The sequence below is a fragment of the Haemaphysalis longicornis genome, unplaced genomic scaffold (genome assembly GCF_048455015.1).
Source record: "Haemaphysalis longicornis isolate Haplotype H1 unplaced genomic scaffold, Haemaphysalis longicornis Haplotype H1 scaffold_1, whole genome shotgun sequence".
NCBI classification, from domain to species: Eukaryota; Metazoa; Arthropoda; class Arachnida; order Ixodida; family Ixodidae; genus Haemaphysalis; species Haemaphysalis longicornis.
Window position 1 is genome coordinate 221,976,985 of NW_027526203.1, and position 25,351 is coordinate 222,002,335.

Here is a 25,351-nt window from a genome sequence, read left to right on the forward strand (position 1 = left end):
AGTGAGGACAGCAGACCCAAGTGGTATCGTGGCGCCATCTAGGATGACTGACTGCAAACAAGGCGTTTCACTATTTGCTACAGCCCTAGTCCTCATACTTATGTTCGCTTCAGTACTTGCCCCTGATACGCCATCCTAGACATCACGAAACACACAATGCAGTGGGAGGATCAAAATTTTGGCTTAAATTGTTCAATTTCACAGCAAATAAAGCATCGTTTGCTGCCGGATAAGCACTGGGGGCACTGTAAAACACCAAAACTTTCACACAAAACAAACTTGTATTTTGTCTTCATGGCCTCTTTAACCCCTTAAGGGCTCATTAAACGACAGAATTATGTTATAAAATGGCCAATTTTTTTAATCAGATGATATGCTTCAGTAACGTGTTCAAAACAAAAAAAAATATTATTTAAAATATTTTACGGCATATAATAAAGTTTTATTGGTCATTCTCCACTCCATATACGCTATACCTGGGGCATATCAAATATATTCACAAATAAATTTCTGTACCTCCACAAAGTAAAGGCTGGGTTTCAATTGCCGCGAAGAGAACGCACTATTCCTCGATATTTCACCTGAAGCTAGGTGAGGCTACCATCTGCGTGGTAGCATTCAGAGCGCAGCACTACGCAGAGAGCCTCCTCGGGGTCTATGCGGTACAATTCACGGGATCTCTCCATCGTATCATAGCGGCTGTCTTCCCCTTCGGAGTCGCTCTCCATAAAAACGTCATCGCTGTCCACTTTACTTGAAGAATCAAACACACAGCCTATATCCTCATCGCTCTCGCTTTCATTAACTGAAGACAGATTTTTCGCACCAGAACGTCGCATGGACGAGGCCATGTTTGTATACCGTGCGAGAAAGAAACCACCCGTTCCACTATCTAGTGTGGAAACTCTCATTGAATACAAGCGCCAATGGTGGAACCCGTGCTGCCATCTATGTTGTAAATAGTAAAACACCATTTGATGAGCTGGGCTCGTCAAAAGCCTCTTGTAGCCTTGCAAAATACCCGTGACGAGCACAGCTCGTCATAAGCAAAATAATGGCAACTGCTCATGACGAGCTCAGGTCGTCATAAGCCCTTAAGGAGTTAAACGAAAAGCGCTTCCTCAGAAGCATCACTACACACCTGGCTTCGCACGGCAGTTGCCGTATACAACACAGTGTCTCCAGTTATCAGTTGCAGGTTCATGAATGCAACACTGATGTGACGCTTCCACATTTCTGGAAACTACTTTCTGAAGAGTGTCCTCACACCCAAACTATCCAAGACCAAAGCTTGGGTGAGTTGGTACATGGCTAAACAAAAAACAGCACAAAAATACAAAACACGGGCAAGAATACAAAGTCCTTGTGCAAATTACCCAGAACACGCACAAGCTACCTATCCACCATCTGCGAATACTAGAGGCTGAGCAACTGCTCCTGATGCAGGCAGTAGCAGATAGGGCACGCACAGTGGGATAATCAGACACAGCAGTTCTGTCATTGCGGTGGAGACAACAGGGCAGATAGACATTGCCCAGCACTCTGGGATGAGTGACCTTTGAAAAATACTCTTCTGCACAGGTGATTGGCGAGGTTACAGAATGTCACAACACATGCAAGCCCACACCCCTACTCCTGCCCAATTCCCAAGAGTTCAGGAGGACCACTACTGCACTTCTCGCGCTGCTGGGTGATACACCCCTAGCCCTCACCTGGCTCCTCTATCTACTCAAACATCATGTCATTTGCTCTTCGTTGATGCAAGAAGTCAATCTAGGAGGAGTGCGTGGCTCTTTTCATGCACATCACCAGTCACCATAGACCGTTGTACCACAACCTCGGTTATCAATTTTCCCGAGAGGGGAATTAACCCCAAATTTCCCCCCTCAAAAGTGGCGTTGGGTGCCAGAGCCTTCAATAAGAAAGGCCCAGCTGGACCAACGGCCCTGCATGCGTGCAGCGGAATCGGCGAACTCACCCCGTGCAGAAGCAGGGAGCAGGACTTGACAAATACAAGGAGACCCATCAGAAAGTGGATCTTGTAGGCCTCTTGCCTGCACAGCGGGGGAAACAAGAACGCTCCAACATCTGCGCCCACTGTTCGCATCCCACGTCATGCATGCAACGCGCCACTCAACTGACATTTGTGCAGCCCCCCTTCCTCCCCCACAAATAAACGCTCAGAAAAGAGGAGGAGACCAGTGCCTTTCTTGCTAAGGACTGACCAATAAGTCCTGTTTTGTGCTGTGAACTAGTGAAACTTCTCTACCCTGGACATAAGTACAGCGACATCTCCGCGCAATGGGAGGTAGGGCCACATCGAAAAGGGATTTTGTGGCCACGGTGCACAATTATGTCACAAGGTGCATGCCAAACAGTATGCTTACCCATCCCTAAAATGAAATCATTGGGCAGGCATCAGCTCATTTGAAGAAACTCCCAGGTTTACACTTATATTTACCAGCATAGCCATTGCATGCACATTTCGCCCATCCACGATTAAAGTGTGTTTTGCTAAACTCCCTCCACTTTTTAACCACAAGATTTTGCAGGTATGAGTCATGTAAAGCTGCAATTTCTTTTGCAACATGGAAACAAAGGTACAGTAGGTGCCGGTAGCATATTTCTCATTTTCACCTCCAAATATTTTAGTGTTCCTTTTGCATCCTTTTGGATACTGAAGTTCAAACGATTGCTAGATCAGCAATAACAGCTCAATTTGAAGTCTGCTTCAAGCACTGCACAGCTTCCCCGCTGCAGTTCCTACCCATGTGTAACAGTAATTTATTACAAGCAACCATACTTTAATGAAACAATACATGGAATTTCGTATTACCCTAAGGGCTAATTTCCCTACCAGAAAATATTTGCATATTTGAGAGCAGAATAAAAAAAACTGAATGGCACTTTGCACATTCATTAACTTTCATCAAGAAATGATATGAATACCTGTAAGCAGTGCTCAGCAGCCACACTGTACAAGGTCCAGTTCAGGAACTAAGCACATTTACCCAGTCTGACTGCGTTCCCTACAGTATCATCACACACTTGATCGTAATGCTAAAAGAGACAAGCAAACACAAATTAGGAAGACAGGGAAACTTTCCACACAAGGCATTTAGACTACTGACCCGAGACAATCTCGACTCATTACCCCCTCAGTCTGTATCCGCAAGTTGTCGGCACTAGCTGGGCAGGCCTTGTCATGCGCTCAATAGAGCTAAGTTGGAACCGATTGTGCTGTCGGCCCTGTCCCCACGAGCCCCCACAAGACGTGCCTCCTCTGGCGCAGCAGGTAGATCCAGTAGCAGCCGACGGCAAAGAACACGACGGCCATGAGGAAGTAGACCTGTGGCAGTGGGATCTCTCCGGCGGACAGGAAACTGCCGGCATTCCGCTCAGAGATGGACACCTGCAGTGAGGGGGGGCAGGCAGGGACGTCACAGAAACTACAACCAGGCATGCGCAACAAACGGGCAGCCTGCAAACAGATGCACAGGCTGCAACATAAAATCACGCAACACCCTCCAAAATGGTCACGTTCGTGCAGGCTGGTGGAAACTTGTAGGAGGAGCCACAGTTCGCTTAACAACGGCACCAGCCATCTGTGTGCACTGCCCCAACCAGCTGTTCTTTATGCGGGGTAGGAAATGTTGCCGGGAAATTTAGCCCTCAGACCAATGGCCCTCCTCCTCCGACCCCGCTTTCGGAAATTGAATACCGAAACGAACCAGAACACAGACAAACAAACAAAAATGGGCAGTAATTCACACAATTATGGGGAAGAGCATACAAGTGAAAAATGTCGGCCATTGCCTCAAAGAACGGCTGCCGGAAGAAACGAAGGGCACAAGCCAGTGGTGAGCAGCTGGAAAAGATGTCCGTTGTGTGAAATAAGCAAGGACTGGAGCAAGCTTCCTTGGCAGCAGTTTACTGCACATACCAGAGAGGCTTCAGACTCGGGCTTTGGGTGCATAATGCGCCAAAACTACACCTGAGCTATGAGGCGCACAGTTGTGTAGGACTCCGGGTTAATTTTGGCCACCTGGGAATGTTTAACGTGCTCCGAAATCCCAACACATAGGTGTTTGTGCTTTTAAGCTCCATCGGAAAGGTGGCCACCACAGTCAGAAATCGAACCCGCACCCTTGGGTTCAGCAGCACAATGCCTTAGCTACTGAGCCGCCACAGCAGGTACATAGTAGAGAGGAATCAAGGACTAGCATCTATGTGACTAGGCCATCGTTGCCACCATGGGTAATATGAGATGGGTAAAGATTCACACTAGCTTCATAATTACCTAGGCCACCAGCATTCCAGTGGCTGTGAAGGTATGTTAAGGGCAGCAGAAATGCAGAAAAAGGTGTTTTTTCATGCCGGTAGCAAACAGAAATGCACTGAGCAACAGAAAAATACCGCATACCATACCATACCATACCATACCCTCCCTCCCTTCCTTCCTTCCTTCCTTCCTTAAAGCTGGCAGAATATTGGAACATTTCTCACCTACAACTAGTATGCAAATCTACTGGATCAAATCAGCCATTGCTACGAATTGTAATTTTTACAAAACACAACGAAACACCTTTTTAGTTATTGAATCATTATTTCAAAAGAATAAATCATCCCGATAATCCATAGAGGTTGTATATGAAGGGGCAAGAAAACGTGCACCGTGGCAAACCTCAATGACATGCAGTTCACATGCCATTAAAAGCTGGGCACCGGTTAGCTTGACTAAATAACTTTCCAGAGTAGAAGTGTGCACTTTGATTCCTAAGTGAGCCCTCAACACCAGGGTCCAGCCACAGAGGCTATGCACCAAGGCTCGTGCAGGCACCAAGGCTCATACTACCCAGGCCAACCCTCCCTTTGCCACGCCCAACCAACCCGTTGACTCAAGGCTTCTTGGGGTACAGTCCTTCAATATATAAAGAGTTGTGAAACTCCTTGCAGGGTTCACATATCAAAAAGTAGACCAGAAAACAATCCACCCCAACGTTAATCCGATTAACTATGGGTGTGTGAATATTCAAAACTTTTGAATATCAAAGCAAGTGACGCGATATTAGATTCAACTTCAAATCGAATAAAACTACAGTTGAACCCCTTTATAAGAGACACGTACCGGGGAGCAGTTTATGTCTGTTATATGAGATGTCTCTTATAAGCAGGGAACCATGTTTTCACTTACTAATTAGACCCTAGTTTAATGTGGGCACCGTATGACTAAAATAAGCTCAAAAGAACGCTACAGCATGTTTCAAATGATTCATTCTAATTAATGTTTGGCAAGAGAATTTATAAAACTGTTTGCTTCATGACTGTATTTACACTGTTTTTTACAACCAATTCTACAAGCTTTTTTTCCTTTCCTTGTTTGTGGAAGATGAATCGTAGATGTTGAGTTCACAAGCCTGATGAATAGCCAGAGCGCACAGCTTCTTCCGCTGTGTGCTCAGGCTGTAGGACTCAACATCTGCAGTGCTTCTTGATTGGGAGCTACGCGAGTGGGAGAGCCCGCATGTGCGATCGCGCTCCATCCAGTGGATGGCAGTAAGCTTCAACCACTTCTGTCAGTTGCATTTCCATTGGCAGGGCTTCTCATTGTCATTTCATAGCTGACTGAACCACTGTGTGTTTGCTGAAGTTATAATAAATAGTGACTGCAGGCGTCTGTCGTCCACCTGTGTTTCCACAATGGAAGCAACTGCAATTAGTGACTGGTGGCACTGCATCTGAAATTAAAATGTCTGTTACAAGCGAGATTATTGATTAAAATTGAAGGATGACTTGTCCCTTATAACCAATTTTCTACATTCAATGTCTGTTATAAAAGAGGTCGATTTAATGGGAAAGATAGGGCAGCCAACCATGTGGGTGAATAGTGTCTCTTATACCCATTTGTCTCTTACATCAGTGCCTCTTATAACGAGGTTCAACTGTATTAGACAATTCTCGAAGTATTTCAGTCTGAAAACGCAAATTGGCAGTTTCTGCTAGCGGCAACAAATTTTCCCCGCAATAAATTGGTGACATGCGGCTGGCTAAACGGTAAGGCGAATATGATTTAGTAACGTGATCGATTGGCCTAGTTGGTATTCTATGTTTTTGGACAGTTGAGCGCAAAAAATGAGCAGGAACTGTCCATTTTTTGCGCTTTGGTAAGCCCTGCCCATGGACAGAGACTGTCCAAAGGCGTGTTCGATGCTCAACATTGCAATGCGTTGAAAATGAAGTTGAATTTCAGTATGCTTCTAGAAACAAGCATCCGACTCTACATTTTCGAAGAAATCTGCTTGAGGAACACACAGAACGTAGCCTAAGAACCCCTGTGAAAATTGTGAAAACAATAGCAACTATTGCAATCTCCGCATTTTTGGATGCAAAATTGCGCCTGTTGTCTCTGCGTCCCGTTCCACGGCTGCTAGCAGTTGTTTTCTGGTAGTTGGTTGAACTAGAGGACTAGGTTCAACCCCAATAGGGTTCCGAACTGTCAATGCTAGCGGCCCGGTAACATGAATAACGATCTTAAACTGCACTTGAAAGCAAAACTTGAGGCTGGATAGTGTTCATACAGGCAGTGATTTTGAAAATAGGCATTTATAGGCATTTAGGCACAAACGTCGAAATCAGCATTTATAGGCACTATAAAAACACCATAACAGCCCTTCCTAATCTCTAATTCATGCTCATGTATCACAGTGGGGTGGTATAAGCACAGAGAAAAGAAAAGGCCCTTGTTTAAAATCTGGTCTCTAATCATTACTGATAATGGCACACTCCCAACACTCACAGAGAGATCAACAGGCATACTGGTCCCATACTTAAAGGAGTACTGACACCAAAATTTTGTTTGTTTTTATTGCTTTTATCGGTGCTTAATGGCCTGATGAACCCGAAACAGCACATTAAATACTTGAGTGCGTGATGATTAATTACATTGAACGGCCTGAAAATTGTAAGGCTTAATTTCCCACGCTGCGAGCCCATAGGGGGCGCGTATGACAGAACCACGGTATGACCTCACCATTTTGTGCGGACGTCAAAACACTGCGGCGGCCGGTGGAGGCATTGTTTCGGCCGCCCCACTGCCGGAGCTGAGCAGCTGAGCTACCTGAAAGCGTTTAAGCCAACTATCGCGGCGGATATTTGATGGATTGAAATTTCCGGAACAGCGCGGAAATTTGAAATTAGCACTGAAGTGGTGGGGGGGGGTGCTTGCACGGGTGGGGGTGCTTGCTCGAAAGTTTACGGTATGTTCTATGCGTCGCAGGCCGCTCATATTTCAGCCAGGGTATTCTGCTGAGTACAGGAAGTGAACTGTGAAATAATATTAACACAGAAAATTGGTGCCAGTACCCCTTTTTAATAAAAGAAATAGGAACAAACTTAACACCTTCCTCCCTATGGGGAAAGGAGTGATTTTGGGTAGTCTGGCAAACAATTTTTTCCTGGTCAAAAAAAATACGCAACATATCAGTATATGGTATCAAATTGTACAATAGTAAATGTCCTTTTTGTTTCAAACAGGACTTTTTATTTGAAAAAAAAAAGAAAAAGCTGTACAGAAAAGTTTTGGGACAAATGCAAAAAAATACCAAAAATGTTGGTATTGCATTACACACAAAAAAAACATAAGATACACATTTTGTACATATACTATCACTGCAAATCTCCTGCAAATATCAAACACCTAGCTGTGACATTTCTTGAATTACAAAACGAAAATGTTAGCACTAGTTCGTGCCACTGTGCAAAGCAGCTCTTCGAAGCTTACGTTGGCCACACATGCATAGCAGAAAACATTGCTTTTCTGCTCCACTCTTTATTTGTTCGTAGTATAATTTAGTTTCCATACTTTTGCATTTTCTGGGGCTTGTGTTGAACACAGGTAGCAGGTTTTGGGCCGGTTTGGTGCACTGTCGCTTTTGGTGATGAAGTCCGATTAAAAAAAGTTTTCCTCATAGTCAGCGCTGCTAATGTCATTCAAAAGGTCGCGTTCAGAATCATCGAAATCGCTCAAAATGCAGCGTTTCCACGGCGCCATGGTGTGCGATGTTGGCACCGTCTCCCTATCATGGGAGCGCCGTCACTACACTGGTGGTGCTCTAAAAAAAATCGCAGAGCGCAAAAAAAAAAAAAAAAAAAAAGATAGGCAGAAAGAAAGAATGAATGAAAGAAAGAAGAAAAAGAAAAAAAAAGCAAGGAGGATGTAAGTGTCTCTACTACTCAGTAGATGGCACCAGTTCTTAGAGCGCACTTGGGAAGCGCCACATTCGAAAGGGAAAACATAAAAATTTGAACTTGAAAGTGTTGATAGTATTCGAGATACAACACAGCCGGCCCCTGGCGATGGCGGGACGAACCGCTCCCATTGTGGATGGGGCTCTCGCGTCGTCTGCTCGTTCCCGTTACACACGGTGCAAGATACGTGCTGCAGGCTATATAACAACGAATATGTGCACTTGTTTGGCAGTAAGTAATGACATCGTTACCTCTGCTTGCGCATTTCTTCTCGAAACGCAATAATCAGCGGCTGTTGGGGGATAATGCACGAGTTTAGTTCCACGAAACATGGTTGCCATTGTCACCGCTTCAGTGTGAAAAGTGTTAGAAACATTGCTCTGGCACATTGCACTTTTCTTATTGGCAAATGCAGTCGTCTGCCATTTTGGGAACGTCAAAGGGTGCTTTTTGAAGGTGGCGTGGTGGTTATTTAAAGGATAAAAGTTTACTACACGAAACGGGTAAGAAGCGACAAGACCTGTGCATACCGGTACATTTGCCACACCCTTGAAAAATTGCGCTGTGTCCTTATAGAAATAAGAAACAAACAAAAACAATTACACTGCACCCGCGCCGTGCGCTATCGCCCGTACTTTACCGGGGACGTATTTTACACCCGCAAGCGCCTGTGTGATCGAATAATTCCCTTACCTTCTCGAAAATAAATAACATTTTTGGGCAGTCGTTGCTTATACTGTGTTGCTAATTTTACGTATTATTTAAAATATGTTTCTGAGGATGCGCAAGAGTATTTCGGGGGGATTTCTCAGTAAAATTAAGCAGTTGTGAGTTTGTGTCTGTCCTGTGGCATTTCGTGTGTCATTTTTATATATCCCATTTTCTAATTGTGACATGAAACACCTGGTCCAGGCATGTGTTTCACTCAGCGTAACGAAATGCCTAATATCGTCACGTCTTAATCTCTTCAGATGTTTAAAGGAGGAGGAAAAATCATGTAATATAATGCACATTGTTGCCCACATGTGTGGAGGGTGTTTGCCGTGACTCGCTGGATATTTTAATTTCTCCCACTGCTTGCTTTCAATACAGTTTTGAAAAAGGCGAGCCACAATTCCTGGACAATCTCGGGCCAAAAGGGGGGTTAATCAGTTTTGAAAATACTGCGTCTACTCATTGAATTACTGCTTTTTCACACTATGGAACACGGCGCCTACCGTATACTTTCAATTGCAAGTAATACTGACAACCAACGTTTGTCTTTTTGCGTTACATGCGTTCTCTTCTCGCTGGTCTTGGAACGTTGGCAGAACCAACCCCCCCCCCCCCCCCCCCCCCCCCAGAAAAAAAAAAAACGAAATGCACAGAAAACTTTTATCCTTGCCTTTTTAACCAATCCTCAAGAATTAAATGCCAAGGCAAAAAGCGAGGTTCAGTTTACAAAACAAAGTAGCTACCAGGAGCCCGTTGCGCTGTTTCGTAACGAGAAATAAAAAGAAACGTTTTACTACACTGCAACAGGGCAACTTCATTCGCCATCTTTATGGTTTGTAAGCGACATTACGCAAGAATGCAAACACATCTCGCTGTTCTAGGCACCTGTTAGATTTTAAAAGGAACACAAATGGTCAGGAGTGCAACCGTAACAGAAAATCTGTGCTCACTGAGAGGTCTCAGAAGCTTGGCTTACACACTGTAAACCTGATTGTCACTTTGAAAGTCTAGCTAAACATGAGATGTTGATTGTACTGCACGCGTTAGAAATTTAATTCACAAGTTCACTTGCGACAAAAGCCTTAAATAAGCGATCCTACACCGCTACTCATTAAACCTGTATTCAGAGTCGCTAAAATATCATTTACTAAAGTTGCGCGCAAACGACCTGTTAGAACGGTTGCATTTATATCTCTGCACTGGTTAAAATTTAGTAATTTTATGTTGCCTTTCGAACGCACAAAAAATATCGTAAGCACTTAGAAAAAATGTCGAGGCATTTAAGTGGTGCTACCATTTCAGAGCATCCGTCAAATGCAAGAATGCATCATGCTACCAATAAAAGCAATTGAAACTGCTGTTGTAAACTGAATTCCAGAGATCAACGCTTCCTGTTTTGCTTCTATTTATGCTTTTATTGAAGGCTCAAAACCACAGTCTGGAAAGATCGGGCTTGCTACGAGCCACGGCATAGAAGTTCTCCGAGATTCCCAATGGGTCGCCACTTTTTTTGGCGTAGTAATTAAAACTTATTGCCGCTCCTGCGCAATACATTGAGCATTGGGGAACCGAACTACAACATACCAGTCTTGTTTGCGCCTTTCATGTGCACATACGGCGCGAAAAAGGCACGAATGCGCCAAACACTGTGCATTCTCCCGGGCCGCTCAGCGGAGTATACACACTGGCAGCGCAACGCTGTCGCCACCTATATGTCGAGCTCGCGGCGAATACTATCAATTTGTATAGGCGTGGGCAGAAATGTGTTAAGAACACATGCAAAAAATGGTCATTCAGAGGGCTTTGAGCGTAACAACTCTGTAAATACTCAAGACAGAGCTGTAATATCTGCCTGGTAAAAATGGGCTTGCCATGGGGGAGTAGTGGCAGGCCCAAACAATATGACAGGTTAAATTCTCAGCTGTAGAGGTTGAGCACACAAGAATATATAAAAATGAGTGCTTGTAAGGGATTTTAGCATATTTTAAAAAAACTCCCACTTGGTCTGAATTCATCTCAAGCATTCCACTTAGATATTCCCATATTCTAGGTTTTGCTTGAGCATGCTTAGCCCACATTAAATATTTACATTTTTATACAAAAACAAAACAAAAAATTTACCTCCGGGTAAATTTGTTCCTCTGAAGACCACCGCCTTCCTATCCCGAAATGTGACCAAACCAGCTGAGACTGTAAGCCCCAATATTTTTGTGTGACTGCTATTTATGCCTTGCCTTCATGCCACATATCATATCTTAAAACCACTGCACACATTGTGAGGTTTAATGGGCCGATGCTACCCAGGTGATGATACGTGCCGAAGTGGAGGGCTCTGGATTAATTTTAACCTCCTGGGGATCTTTAACACGCACCGAAATATCGAGCACTGTACCAAATTTACACGATTGTAGGTCGACCCTTTTTTTTCAAGTTTGACAATCCAATGGTGGGGGGATCGACTTAGAATCGAAATCAAACTTTGTGCCGCTTGTAACGGCAAGAGAAATGAGAAATCAGAGGTGCCATGAGCTGGGGAAAGCGTAACACCCTCGTTTCTATGGTTACGGTCGAAGCATAGCATTTACAACTGCATACATTCTGGCGCCAATAAAGCTGATGCTGACTTTGAAAGTTGGCATTCCCGATCTGTGCGTTTTGTCCACCGTACCTAGAGCAGCTAACCTTCCACCAGCGCGTTTGGAAGTGTACTGAATGTGATAGGATTGCGCCTACGTCAGCACCGTGCATTCATTCAAGGAATTAGGTAATACTCATTTTGTTTATTAGAGACGAACAAAACGTTTCTTGAATGCGAGTAACGTACTCAGAAATCAAAGGAAATTGCGTGCGGCCGCTAGTGTCAGCCGCCATGTTGTTTGTTTTGATATCGCGCGGCAGTGGCCGCTGCCGGTAGCTTTGATTGGTGTCATCTTGCAGCAAATGTGTTCTCATGATTGAGAATAAAGTTTCCCGCTTGACTCACAGCACATGGTTATTCCACGTGCTTATACAAAAGCTGTTCTTTTCTAACATCTACTACGCGCACCACGAGCGTACGGCTCTTGAGAGAGCATCGGTCATTGATGGAAGAGCCGCCGTATGGGGGTATTGGTAGTTGACGGAAGAGCTTCTCCTTGCGATACGATTTTCTAGGCGGCCACGTTGCCGCGTGCTTGTGTTGCGCTGAATCGTCCCGTCTGTCATGAGTGCCCTGGGCCGTCACCCCCAGAAAATCTTTTGAAAAGATTTTCGGGGGGCGACGCCTGGACTTGAAGAACGCTCTCGGCGCTCATACACAGCAGCGTTCAAACAGGCTGCTTCCTGTGCTCGGGGTTTTTTTTTGCTTTGTTTTGTCTTCTTCTTCTTTTTTTTTTTTTTTTTTTTTTTTTTTTTTTTTTTTTTGAGAGAGAGAGAGAGAGAGAGAGAGAGAGAGAGAGAGAGAGAGAGAGAGAGAGAGAGAGAGAGAGAGAGAGAGAGAGAGAGAGATGCAATTTTGTGGGGGTCGACCTACATTCCAGTCGACTTACAATCGTGTAAATATGGTACATGTTGACGTCACAATTTCTGATTGAGGCCTTATAAGCACGTTAATAAATGAAGTATCGTATTTACTCGCATAATGAACCCTCCCCCCCCCTTTTCTTGTTGAGAATTTACTTTTTTGTCACTGAATAAAAATGCGGCAGTAATATGTTTTTATTTAAAGCATGGTTGCTGATGCTGTAGGCGATCGCAGTAACTTGATATCTCGCTACAGTACGCGCAGAAATGCTAAAAATGCATTCCAAGAAAAACAAACCTCATCAGTAGCCGGAGACGTGAGCGCGAATGCCGTGGCTTAGAATTTAAAAATTGCGCGTTTGCGGTGCGCCGCCTGTTGAATGCAAAACAAACCTTGCACCATAAAACGTTGCGGCATGCGAACAAAGCACCAAACGTACTCCGCACTCCTTCCCTGCTATTTGACGTTTAATCTTGTTCCACCGGCGTGCGAACAAAGCACTAAACGTACTCCGCACTCCTCTGCTCTTGCTGTAACGTGATTTCGCCATTACGCTCCGCGGTTTTGTTGTTCAGCTGTGCGGCGTTTTAAACTACGGTGGCGGAGAATGTGCTGCACATGAAAATAGCGCAGCTGTGTAGCACTTCAGTGTTGACCCAGTGCGTGTAGGCTACGGGTGAAAACGAGAGGTTTTCGGGCGGTGAACAGGGGTCGCCGTGTGTTTCGTGGGCACAAAGGAAGTTTGCCAGTGTCAGAAAAGAAATTTTGGAGTGCTTTGACAGCACGGAAGACGGTGCCGACAACACAAGTGTGGCCGCAAGCGACTTCATTGAGGAGGGAAGCTCCATGGCGAAGGGGGACGATGGCGAGTTGCAAATAAAATATAAATTTCATTACATAATTATCTACGTGTTTTTACGAAAATGCTAAGGCCCTGACAGCACTTCTCTTAGCAACTTTACTGTATGAAATTTCAACTTTTAAAAATCTCTTGCAATTTTTTTCCCGTAATGAACCCTCCCCCCAAATTCATGCCGAATTTTCCGGAAAAAAAGTGGGTTCATTATGCGAGTAAACACGGTAAATGAGCCATAGACCATGAGCCATAGACCATGGCTGAAAGGAGCTGCTTGGCTCTGCACACACCACAACTCCAGGCACCATTCACAAAAAAAAGCAGTGAGAAGACTCACTGAGAGGTTGGCAGAGTTATTGGAGAATCCCAGGGGGTTGACCAGGCAATTGTGAAAGTAGAGGCTGTAGAGTCCCTCGTGGAATTCCTTATCGATGTTCACCCCAAACTGAAATGAAACATTGCGGCGTGTGAAAGTTCCACACCAGGAACAGTTGAAGGCAGGCAAATCTTTACTAGACCGTGCCACCCAGGTGCTCCCCATTGCTACCAAGATGCACCACTGGCCCCAGTTTCCTGAAGGCCTTCCTTGAACTGGACACAAGGCTCACAACGGTAGAGACACGGTTTTAAGTGGTGGAAAGGGGCCATAAAAACAGAATACAACTTTGTGCAATTTGAAAGAACCACCCCTTGGACACTCACTCAGCTTCCTTCCAGCCACGAAACACTTTTTTTTAACCAAAAAACGAAAGAAATGTTGAAAAACTTTCAAAGATCACACTGCAGTGGTGTGATGTGAGCAGGAGTGACATGGACCAGCAACATGGACCAGCACTAAAACAGAGTTTCGGTGTGTTAACTGCACGTTAGCGTTCCACTGATACAACAAGACGGAAGTGAGGCCACACTGCAATCATTACCCAGGTATGTTTCTTGGCAGTGGCTTAGGTCGGCAGCCACCAACCGTACAAACAAGATACTGCAACGCAACAGAGAAATCCCTAGGAACTGACTGGGGAGTCACCACTGCTTCATGAGTTTTCTTTAATATCTTGACTATTTGTTGGCAGTTTGCGATACAATTGGTATCATTGCCATCAGGACAAAGCAGACTTTTTCATTTAATAAAACTTGCACTTCATCCTCATGGCGCCCTTAAAGCGTGTAAGGATTTTGCCAGGTCTTGTCGCTGTCGCATGGGGAAAAACCCTTGTCAATATCTTTTTAAAACTGGCGTTATCCTGCTGGGATGCCGACTGGTGGTGACACAGAAATACCATATTTACTTGCAACTAGGCCGCCCCAATACTACACCGGCCCCTGAAGTTCCTAAGGCCAGAAAATAAAAATATTTCCCTGCCGATATAGGCAAGGTCGACAACAGCCACAAAACTAGGACGGCTTTGATTAGACACGAACCTGCCCAGGTTCGCTCAACATCGTCATCGTTGCTGCCTTTTTTGTTACTGCCCTCCCTGTAGCTGTCCAATTCCTAGAGCGCATAATATTCGGTGTGCTGTCAAGTGCATTTGCAATGCTGCACTTTTTGAACAAGCCTGCAGTCAAGCTTTTAGAGGCATCACTTCAGGCTTGTCTCGAGACTCCCTCCAATGAGGATGTTTCTTTCATCCAAAGTGCCCGGTGTGAAACTTAGAGGGTTTCTGTAACCAGCATGCTTAAATTAAAGGAGCCACTGCAACGACACCGCCTGCTTGGTGCCAGTACACTGGTACACAGCAAACTTGCACAACTGATGCCCTATCGCTACGCTAATATTGAACACTGAGCAGGCATGATCATAATGGCAGCCTGTCAGTCACGCTTAGATTGGCTACCATACTCTTTTAAAGAAGTCTCTAGGCGACGCTTTCAAGCTTCGACGAGTACTCAATGTGTTTTAATATGAATCCTCAAATCTATGCCAACAAAAATCAATGTGTTTTAATATGAATCCTCGAATGTATGCCAACAAAAAAGCACCGGCATATAACTGAGCAAATACGGCAATTAAAAACTGTACAGACACACACAGAATAAAAAAAAAAACCCTACATACATATATTGGTTGATAATTTCCAGCAATGTCGAAGCGCTGGACTCATAGCATAAGACTTCAGCAGTCTTGCAGAGCATAGCGCTCACACAAAGGTGAGTGTTTGCATATGACGCTGTAAACAAAGTCGTTATATGACCGTCCTTTTTCTGCCATCCTTCGGACGAAATCTCGCTAAAGTGGGGCCAAGCAAAAGCTTACACCGCAATTCTCGCATCCCTTACCTCTTGCATAGGCACCTCTTGGACCCTTTTCGAGATCAACAACTCATCAGCCGTATTCCAAAGTCCTTATGCACTGATCTCGCAATTGCTGAGTTTTAAATGGAGGAGCATCGCCACAGAAATTCTTAAAAGGTTCTTCAGGACTTTCGAATTCCAGTGAATTCCCTTTATTTTAGTTTCACTCAGTGCTCTCAAGACAAGCTGAATATTGGACGAATTTGAAGCAGAGAGCCTATATTGCTTATCTTCCCTCCCCTAAACCAAAAATTATACACCTTTCAGATATGCAGTCAGTGAGGACAGACATTCTATGCTACCTCGAAATTAGCCAATGTGGGCTCAAAAAACATCTGTAAAAAGAAACAAAACAAGAGCAGGCCTGTGCTCACCTGGAAACTGTAGATGGGGACACCGTCTACAAAGTCCTTGCGCACAGGTATGCTGGCACTAGCACAGCGGCCCACCGTGGTCACCCCTGAGGACACTGTGGTGGGCGCTGCCACCTTGGGGGTGGTCGGCTCGGGAGTGGTGGTGGCGGTGACCACAGGTGAAGAAGCAGCAGCAGAGGCTGGTGCCCCAGAATTTGACTGCCCGGCGTTGGCAGGCACCCCTGGGCAAACGCAAAGTATTCAGTAGGGCCAACGACACGAGATGCCAAGGATTGGGTTGGCGTCCTTCACTTGCCATGAGGCTGGTGGACAGGACTAGGAGGGCGAGTACAATTGTAAGAAGCCAAATCGAAGGTTTACACTACATGGCTGCACATGTTAAGACAGTGACCCTCTTGTCAGCATTGCATCTGAGACACTACCCTTTTATAGGGAATGAGAAAGGTTCTCCTCCTCCTCCTCTTCACAACTGCTCTGACACTTCTGCACTACCAAACAGTGCACAAGCCTGTGGAACTTCAAACACCACCAAAAGGCTTTGCCTCAAGTGGTGTCTTTCTGGTTTCTCGGCAAAGCTTGCACTCGTACACTGACTCTTCCGCACCACAACGAAGCCGTTAAAAGAAAGAGCCCGACAAACAATGCACAAATGCATAAAAGGTGCATAAACAACATATACAGCAAGTATGTGTGCCTGCGGGAAAACTGGAGAAAGTAATATTTTTTCACTGCCCAGATGCAAACTGTGTAAACCCAAATAAACCCAGTAGCTTTACTAAAATTGAAGAATCAGTCACAAATTTCCCCGCCTAGCCTAGCCCCAGAGTTAGAACCGGGCTATCAAACCAGCACGAGAGGTTTCTGAGGCACGGAGTAACATAGAAGAGCACAAAGCATTGGCAGCACCAGTAGCAACTTAGCCTCACCAATCACACGAGGCATTCAGTGGGCAATGCTAAAGCCACGAAGAATCATACAAAGAGACAGGCCTGCCATTATGGAAATTCTCACGGCAACGAAATATTTCTGGATCCCTGGCGAACGTCCATAGAAGCCCATGTATTTCATTTTCACGGCAATGAAATGCTTTCGGAAAGCAATCCCGCGCTAACGAAATTCTTTGCAAGTCCGGTCGACATTTTATCTATGCATTTGAGGCTAACAGTGTCCAAAAAGAGCTAAAATGCATTTTTTTTGGACTCAAATTGCGTAAACTTCTGCCACAGGGCATTTTCATGGGCGCCGCCATATTTGTTTAGATAAAAGACCGTGCAACAGGCGGTCCCGGAGGCAGCCTCGCAGCGACACCTCCAGGGGGCAGCCCCATGGTGACTCACGGCACGTCTTTGGTTTAGGCTATGCTAGCCGGCTACTGCTGAACAGCACGCGTGCGTTCGTTGTGTTTGCGGCAATCAGTACCTTTGCTCTCAATCAAAAGTGGAAGTTTTTATCACTACAAGAGAAGGCAGCCATCACTGCCCAGGTCAGTGGCTCAAGTGGAAGAAGGGAGGAGAGCGCCGATGAGTTTGGGACTGCTTGGAGCTCGCTCTACCATTTGGAAAAGCAAGGACGCCACTCTTCAATGGCGCACATGCGCAAAACAAAACAGTGACAGCTTGGCCTTTCTGGATGTCGACAAAGCGGTGCTCACTTAGTTTTGTCGACAGCACTGGAACAACAAGGGGCCACTGTCAGGCAAAGTTTGCAGACAAAAGAAGCTGGACCTCGCTAGCGTGCTAGAACATACTCAGCGCCAAGGGCCAGGGAGAAAAACGTGCAGAGAAGGCGAACCCACAGGATGTTTTGGATGCATTCAACATGATTCGGTCGTTCGTAGGCGCGCACAACTAGCTACGAAGCACTTCTTGTAGTGTGAGAGCTCGAGCTTTGAAGTTACTGCAAGGTAAGGCTCTCAAAGTAATAGTATAACTGACTTTTGGAATTAACTTTGCCGTTTGCATGTGATTTTCCTATAGTTTATGTTTCATTCTCGCGGCAACAAAATTCTCGCAAAAGCGAACTCGCCATCGACTGGCTCTAGCCACAAACAAGTGGGAGGCCTCCAGGTATCCTCCTCCTCCGACGACAGTCCCTGCTCACCCTTTGCCTCCCCCGCGGTGGCGATAGCAACGTCCCGGCGGGCGCGGAACAGCTGCTGCACTGCGCTGGTCTGCCGCACGGTGCGGGGCTGCGGCCGCCAGTTCTCCTGGTGGCTGATGGGCAGGTCGGTGAAGTTGCGGTTGCAGCGAACCACCAGCCGCTCCCTGCACAACGCAAGGGCACTGTCACAGAAATGGCAGCACCACACCAGCTCTGGCCTCTCACTAATGACCCACCACATTTCTCTTCACTTCTTTTTTCTTCTCTCCGCCTCAAGGTTGCTCCAACTGTGGAACACAAACCTAGTGGTACCGGTGCTCAACTTGTGCTAGACAGGACTATACTTGACTACAACTTAAGAGCGCCAATATAAGTTGCCCCTGCACCTCATCCCTGCAGCCGGCTGTTCCTCCACACGACACACAGAGAGCCCTACTGAAAGTATATTTTCAACACGAGTTGTTTCCGCCATTTCTTTATTTATTCTGCTTATAAACGCTGCAGCGACGACAAACAATGCGAGAAAAAGCCGGTGATGGCACGCATCAAGCACTATCTCCTTTCAAAACGCTCGCGTTGACGTCATGGGTCCATTGCTTCGGCAAAGTAATATACTGCATGCGCTATTGCCGTTCTTTACTTGTACCTTGAATGCTTTGAAACCTTGTCCCTTGAATGCTGCAATGTAGTGAAGATGATCATCTGACAAAGTGACCACAGCCATCACTTATACAAAAATCAAGTTTAATGTTGCAGAAAAAAAATGGAGGGGGGGGGGGGGGGGGGGGGGGGCATTAGAATCTTTTCCCAGCCACCACTTCTCAGGCAATTGACAGTAAAAATTTAGCGAGACTCAAATCATTCTCAAAAGGCTGCCAATTCAAAAGCCACCAGGCCCTCATCCTTATTTTTTTATTTTTTTTTTCCACAAGTAATTGCTTTTCATTGCCGATCCTATTCATGCACATTTGAAAACATTCAGCCAACCCTCATACGGAAAAGAAGAAAGTTGGCAATAATTCTTTCCAAAATACATGTTGGCACGCTCACGCAAACACCCTCCTCTTCCTCACCCATTATTTCCGGAGGTGTCCAGGGCGAGGGTCAGCACGTACATGTCCTCCTTGACCTCATCCAGGGGGCAGCCCTCGATCCGGCCATCCTGAAAAGGCAGAGAGGCTACTAGGGAGAGGGGAGAGTGTCCACCACAGGGCCAGCTACTGCCCCCGTCAACAATGCCGTGCTCAGAAACTTGTACTGGGCTCTCCTGATCCGCAGACAAACAAGGCCACGAGCGGGGGAAAAGGGGGGAAAACAGCCAACACACTACTTCCCGATGTTGGATGCAATTAAGAAAATAGGGGAACAGACGTGGCACTCAACTACTGGCTAAAGGGACACTGGAGAGGGCTACAGATGCAGCCCAACCCCTTTATCGGATGGAAGCTGAGGGAGCCACAATGTGATTTTTCTTCTCGGTGGCGTCGGCTGTGACAAAGCACGATGTCAACCTCACATTTGGTGGACAGCAAGAGTGACATGCGAACTATGTCCGAAGAAAGAAAATTTCGTAACTGTGGAATAGGCTAAGACAAAAACTGAGAAGGCTCATACAGCATCAAACGACAGTTGAGCCGAAGTGGTGATACTGTGCTGGTTCGCAAGGCAGCAGCAACAGGTGCTTGGTCTCTTCACCTGAGCTTTAGAAACAAATTGAGGCTTCTCCTTTCCAAAACATGTCCAAATCAAGTACTACACAAGCTTATTCTTGAACTGCACCGGCTGTTACGACTACACAAGAATGAGAAGTGGATAGGACAAGGTGTTCGTTGCTTGTGTTTCATCCCATCCACATTTTGTCTTTCTGTCGTAACACCACACAATTCAAGAAGATGCAGTACGAACTGGTACCATTTGTTGCCCTTTTGAACTGCACGAGCTGCCCTGTTTAAGGCAGACATGAAGAACAGTTCAGCAAATTTAGTTCCCTGACCCCTAAGTGGTGCTTACACGATAAAAGAATCCACCAAGAGAGAAAAAACCAGTGACAGCACCATAGCCCTCACACCTTAGAAGGCACCAACAGAGCCTGCCTTAATACGCTTGTCTGACATCTCACCCTTTTTGAACTACTACTGTTGGCCCTACTGGTTGACAGTCCTAATGCAGAGTTGGCCAAAACGATCTCGCTTGGGTAAAAAAAATGCCTTAATCATAATTTAATGAGCAATTGTCTCATATTTAACACTTACAAGCTTGTTACGTCCAAACACCTGGAAGAATTTTGAGAATGCAATGCATATTTTAAATGCAAATATAAAAACCATGCGACCAGAAAGACAGTTATAACATGATGCAAAAGAACCTGCTTCACACTATCTCAACCACAAATAGAGCAGTCTTCACCTTATCACCTCTGCTCACATACAATTCTGCACATATTTCAGGACAGATTTTGCTCAAACCTCAGGATTCAAGGAGGCCAGTGCATACCAGTGAAACAGACTGACTGGTAAAATAATTCTCTTATGGTATAAATTTACCGAATCACTCCCACTAAAGGATCGACGAACAAAAATGTTTTGGAAAGGCTCAAGTGAATACGCTTGGCTTTCCTAGAAATGTAAAAAAAAGGGTACCTGCAGGCACTATACCTACTCTGTATAAACTGTAAAGGCAGAGAAAAAAAATTGTGCAAGTGCACTATTCTGTCAAGGCAGTAAACTGCTGGCACTAATCAGATGCTCTGGCAGGTACAGCTTTTATGACCCCTCGTGGCCTACAGTTACTCATCCAAACTCTGCTTACCATACTTTGGTACCCCACCCATTTGCAAATGCCTAGCAATGTTTACCAGTGCTTAAAGGGGCACTGACACAAAATTTTGAAGGCGAGATAACTTCGGATATAGATTGGTGGGAACACATATACATCATCTGCAAAATATCAGCGGCGAATACAGCCTAGAACATATTTAAAATCAATTTTAAAGTGTGCGAAACGCAACCGAGCAGCAAGCAGAGGACCACGTGCAATGGACATCCCGAGGTTATTGTGTAAATAAACAACATCGAACACGTCACGAGTTTGTGTTTGCCGCTTCCGCACTGCCGGCGTTTTTCGTCGGCTTGCCCGGCTCGCCGCTCAAATCGGAGGGCCGGAGCGCGGAGCTTCTGCTCTCGAGAACGAACGACCCGATCGTTGGCGGCGGAGGCGCCGTGATTTCGTCAGCTCATCGGGCAGCTGGCCGCGACCAAAGTTCTACAGCGATTCCAGGCACTCTGTTTCTATTACTGTTTATTACCATTGGATGCGAAAACGCGCCGGAGCCACGAAAAGCCCACTGAGCTATCCGCACGGTCGCTGTGCAGGCGGCGGCCACGGCCACGAAGTGGCCCAGGCCGGCGCAGGTAGCTCGAGTGATAGCTTGTTACCGCTGCACGAAATTGTCCCCAAGTCCCGACCATGGTGGCTTACATGAGAAAGGAGTTAATGATGCGATGGCGGGTTGCATTAAAAATTGTCATCTGCACTGCTTACGAGAGCGGCACTCGAATATCCGCCGCAGTGCTAAGCCGAAAACATCTGTAGGCGGACCTGTAGGCAGACCGGCCGGCTGCTCCCAGCGCGCGTCTTGCCACCCACCGTCTCGAGCATCGCGCGTCGTTCTTTAGCCGCGGTAGCATTTGCACTCGCAGCGCCTGCGTCACATCCACGGTCGCTTTTTAATTAAGTGCCTCACGAGATAAGTACGTGGGGGCATTCGCAGAAACTGCCGTCGATGCGGATTCGACAGTGCTACGGCGGCTCTGCTCTGTGATATCCCTCCGACGGTCACGTGGTCAGCTTTGTTCACACAAAATCCACAAAATCCATCGTTTCGCGGCACTCGCTGAAACCGAAACTGCGACTGGCCGCATTGAAAATGCCTCTAATTAAACAACCGTCGCACGCTGAAGCAAATGAGGTTTCTACAGGTTATAAATAGGTCACTAGCTACTTATCGCAACAAAAAAAACAAGATGCAAAATTTTTGTGTCAGTGCCCCTTTAAGACACTTCAGAGGTCATAGCTTGTCTAACACTTCTGAAATAGCACTGAATTTCTCCACTTGATACAAGGGAGGGACAGTCAGGGGCATAATTTCCATTCTACAGGTGAATCATGTATGTTCCCCAGGCCAACATTAGTCTGTTTGGAGCTATTTTGTAGCTTAATTCCAAGCAAAACCACACAAGTGTGTGCAACATTTTCTCTCGCACAAAGAACACAGGGTCATGCAGACCACATTAAAAAGCAATGCCATGTTGATAGCCACGTTGCAGCTAAAAGACACGACCTCTCCCGCAACACAAGCGCACTGCACATAGCTGCTGAATCTTGCAGCGTATACTATCACACCAGCAGACAGCAAGTCAGGTCCACTAACCTCCGTTTCAGTCAGTTCTTCAAGCAGAAATAAAAATTGCAGGAGCAGTGTCCAGCACGTGTCAAACAAAACTTATCAAAACTTCCAAATATCACTATTGACCACTTCTCTCCGAGGCGCCCCATCACTGACAAAGCACAAAAACATTGTTCTGCCAGTGGAACATGATGTTTTCGGGGGAACCAATACAAAATAAAACCAGCGGGGCTTTAATTGCTACCAATGTCAAAGCCTGCCAATCGGCTCAGAGCATTGTTACCGTATTTTCCAGTGTATAAGTCGCAGTTTTTTTCTGGCATTTTCGTTGGTGCGTCTTATCTACCGGTGCGACTTATGTATGGAATTAATTTGGTACGTGGCGGCTGTTGAGAAATAAAGAAGCGCAGGCAGGGGGGGACAGTAGGAGAAGAGGAAGAGGAGGATCGGAGGTGCGCTTATGGCCTCGCTAATCTACTCGATCACCGTATCGGAAGCCAGACGCTGGTACTCTTTCGTTACACATTTTTTTGGTGCCGAAACAGGGTCCCTGCGACCCTGTTGCGATCGTTTTGTTGGGGACGCAGCTCTCGTTTCTGCAACATTTCAGCAGCCCTGCTACGGTTCGCCGACTGTTTCGTTGGGTCCGGCGACGAAAACGCGATTCGTGGGGAAGGTAGACCCGCTTCAGGGGATAACGAAGTGGATGCTTCTCCGGCGCTCCGTGACCGAGGTTTGACTCCAGAGGCGAGCAGCGGCCGCTCTCATACTATCCCGTTGGCGACGAATCCACGCGGCGACACAGAACGGTTGCTTCGAAGGTGGCGACTCCTTCTTTGGCGAGCACGATTCCATGCTGGACGCGCCTTTATGCTACACTTACGCGCCCGATTAAAGTAAAGTCTTCTTGTCCGCCGATGAAACAGCATTGTTACTTCAGCACATCGATCGATTCGTGGAGGCCGGACAGGATATGAGCACAGCGACAGTGATACTGCATTCGCTGTATGTTCTCTGGGCACTTGGTTGCCCGCATCATCTGTTTCCTTTCGATCCTGGCGGCTGCCTTCTGGCCAAAATCCGTGAGCACAGCTTGTTATCCCGGGTGACCATACGAACATTGGTAGTCTTCACTTTTAGATATGTCACTTGGACCCAACAACCCAGCAAGCGCTCGTTGCCCGTGCCGCTGCCAGCTAGCTCCTAACGAACTTGGCGGCGGCGGGAGTGTGTTGAGATATAAAGAAGCGCAGGCAGGGGGGGACCGTAGGAGAAGAGGAAGAGGAGGATCGGAGGTGCGCTTACTGCCGCGCTAATCTGCTCGATCACCGTATCGGAAGCCAGACGCTGGTACTCTTTCGTTACAGCGGCTTCACATGGTCTCTGCTCGAAAAGGTGCCGGTGCGCTGCGTGGTGTCACTGCACGTTGAGACACAGCTCTATGGTCTAAATGAATGAATTATCTGTTAGCAAGTGAGAGGAAGAAGGCTTTGATGGTTTTGCCTAAACACCGTCAGTAAGTACATGCCATCTGTGTGTATCAATAAACCATGTTTGAGAAGCTAGTTCTGTCTAGACTTTAGAGGGTATATGCACATCTCTAGCACTGCTTACCGGGGGCTCGTTCAGAGGCGGCGGCCGCCGCAACCATGTACTTTCACTAAACTTTCTAACGAACTGATCCTCTACGGGTTTACCTGATTAATAAGTGCTTTTTGTACACACTTACACACCGGTGCGACTTATATACGTTTTTTTTTTTTTTTGGAAAAACTGCCGTGTTGAGGGGGGTGCGACTTAAACAAAAGTGAGACTTATAGACCGGAAAATACGGTACGTCCAAAACTGGCACAAGACAAGGAACACGACTGCTGCAGCCAAGTTTAACAGAACAAGTTCAGCCCTCTTCCAGTTATGGATGACTACAAGGGCCATTCAGTTGATCCTCACTATTTTTCTAGAAGTATTTTCTGCTGTGAAATATAACATCTGATACTATTAGTATTATTAAGTACTCACTAGCAATCAGTGCATCAGCATCACAGTGAAATCAAGCACCACTTTCTATTGGAATCACTTTGTTACTGCAAATAAGTCTCAATAGGTTCACGAAGACTGACTCGATAGCCATCAAAACTACTTATGTTGATGGAGGGAACCGAGAGAGGGACCCGCTCTGGGTTATGAAAGCCCACTAGACATTCATTCAATGCACTGCCAACTCTGAAATCACTCCTCAAATGATTGCCCATTGAAGCGATCTCCCACCAAAATACGTGACCAGACAGGCGCGTGAGCAATGCCTAAACATGACCTGCTGCGGTGGCTCAGTGGCCAAGGTGTTACGCTGTGGAGCCCAAGGACATGGCTTTGATCCTGGCCGCTTTTCTGATGGAGGCGAAAAGCGAAAACATGTCAAGATTTCGACACACATCATGGAGCTCCAAGTGGCCAAAATTAATCCAAAGCCCTCAATTACGGCGCACCTCACAGCCCTGGTACCGTGTACTAGAAGAGAGAAGTGTGTCATTCAGGGCCGATCAGGGGGGTCCCATTTGCAATGAAAATTCCTGCTGAGGAACTCCTGTTGTAAGCAGTGCCCCTGGCCGCGGCTGCTTACCAGTTGGTTTTAGAAGCTTTGTTTGTTAAATTAATCCTTATTTATTACCTTAAATTGTCTTATTTCTTTATTTCACAATATAAAGTTTTATAAAACCCATCAAATAACCATTTAGTTTCATTTAAAAACTTATAGGGTGGCGCTGGCTGCAACAGGAGTTCTCTGAAGAACGCCTGCACTCCACACAATTTTTTCATCACAAAAGGGACCCGCGCTCTCCATTGGCTTTTCCCTTGTAGTA

General features: G+C 46.1%; 1 protein-coding gene across 1 annotated transcript in view; it reads right to left on the minus strand.

Moving 5' to 3' along the window:
- The window catches only part of LOC144142193 (protein GPR107-like), a 99,619-nt gene that overhangs the window by 57,121 nt on the left and 17,147 nt on the right, over positions 1-25,351 (minus strand). The window contains exons 4-9 of the mRNA XM_077673565.1: positions 19,159-19,247; positions 18,086-18,249; positions 15,986-16,206; positions 13,657-13,764; positions 3,279-3,412; positions 1,979-2,054 (exon numbers count right to left, since the gene is read on the minus strand). Coding sequence (XP_077529691.1) covers positions 1,979-2,054; positions 3,279-3,412; positions 13,657-13,764; positions 15,986-16,206; positions 18,086-18,249; positions 19,159-19,247 — 792 coding nt within the window. The remainder of the gene's footprint in view (positions 1-1,978; positions 2,055-3,278; positions 3,413-13,656; positions 13,765-15,985; positions 16,207-18,085; positions 18,250-19,158; positions 19,248-25,351) is intronic.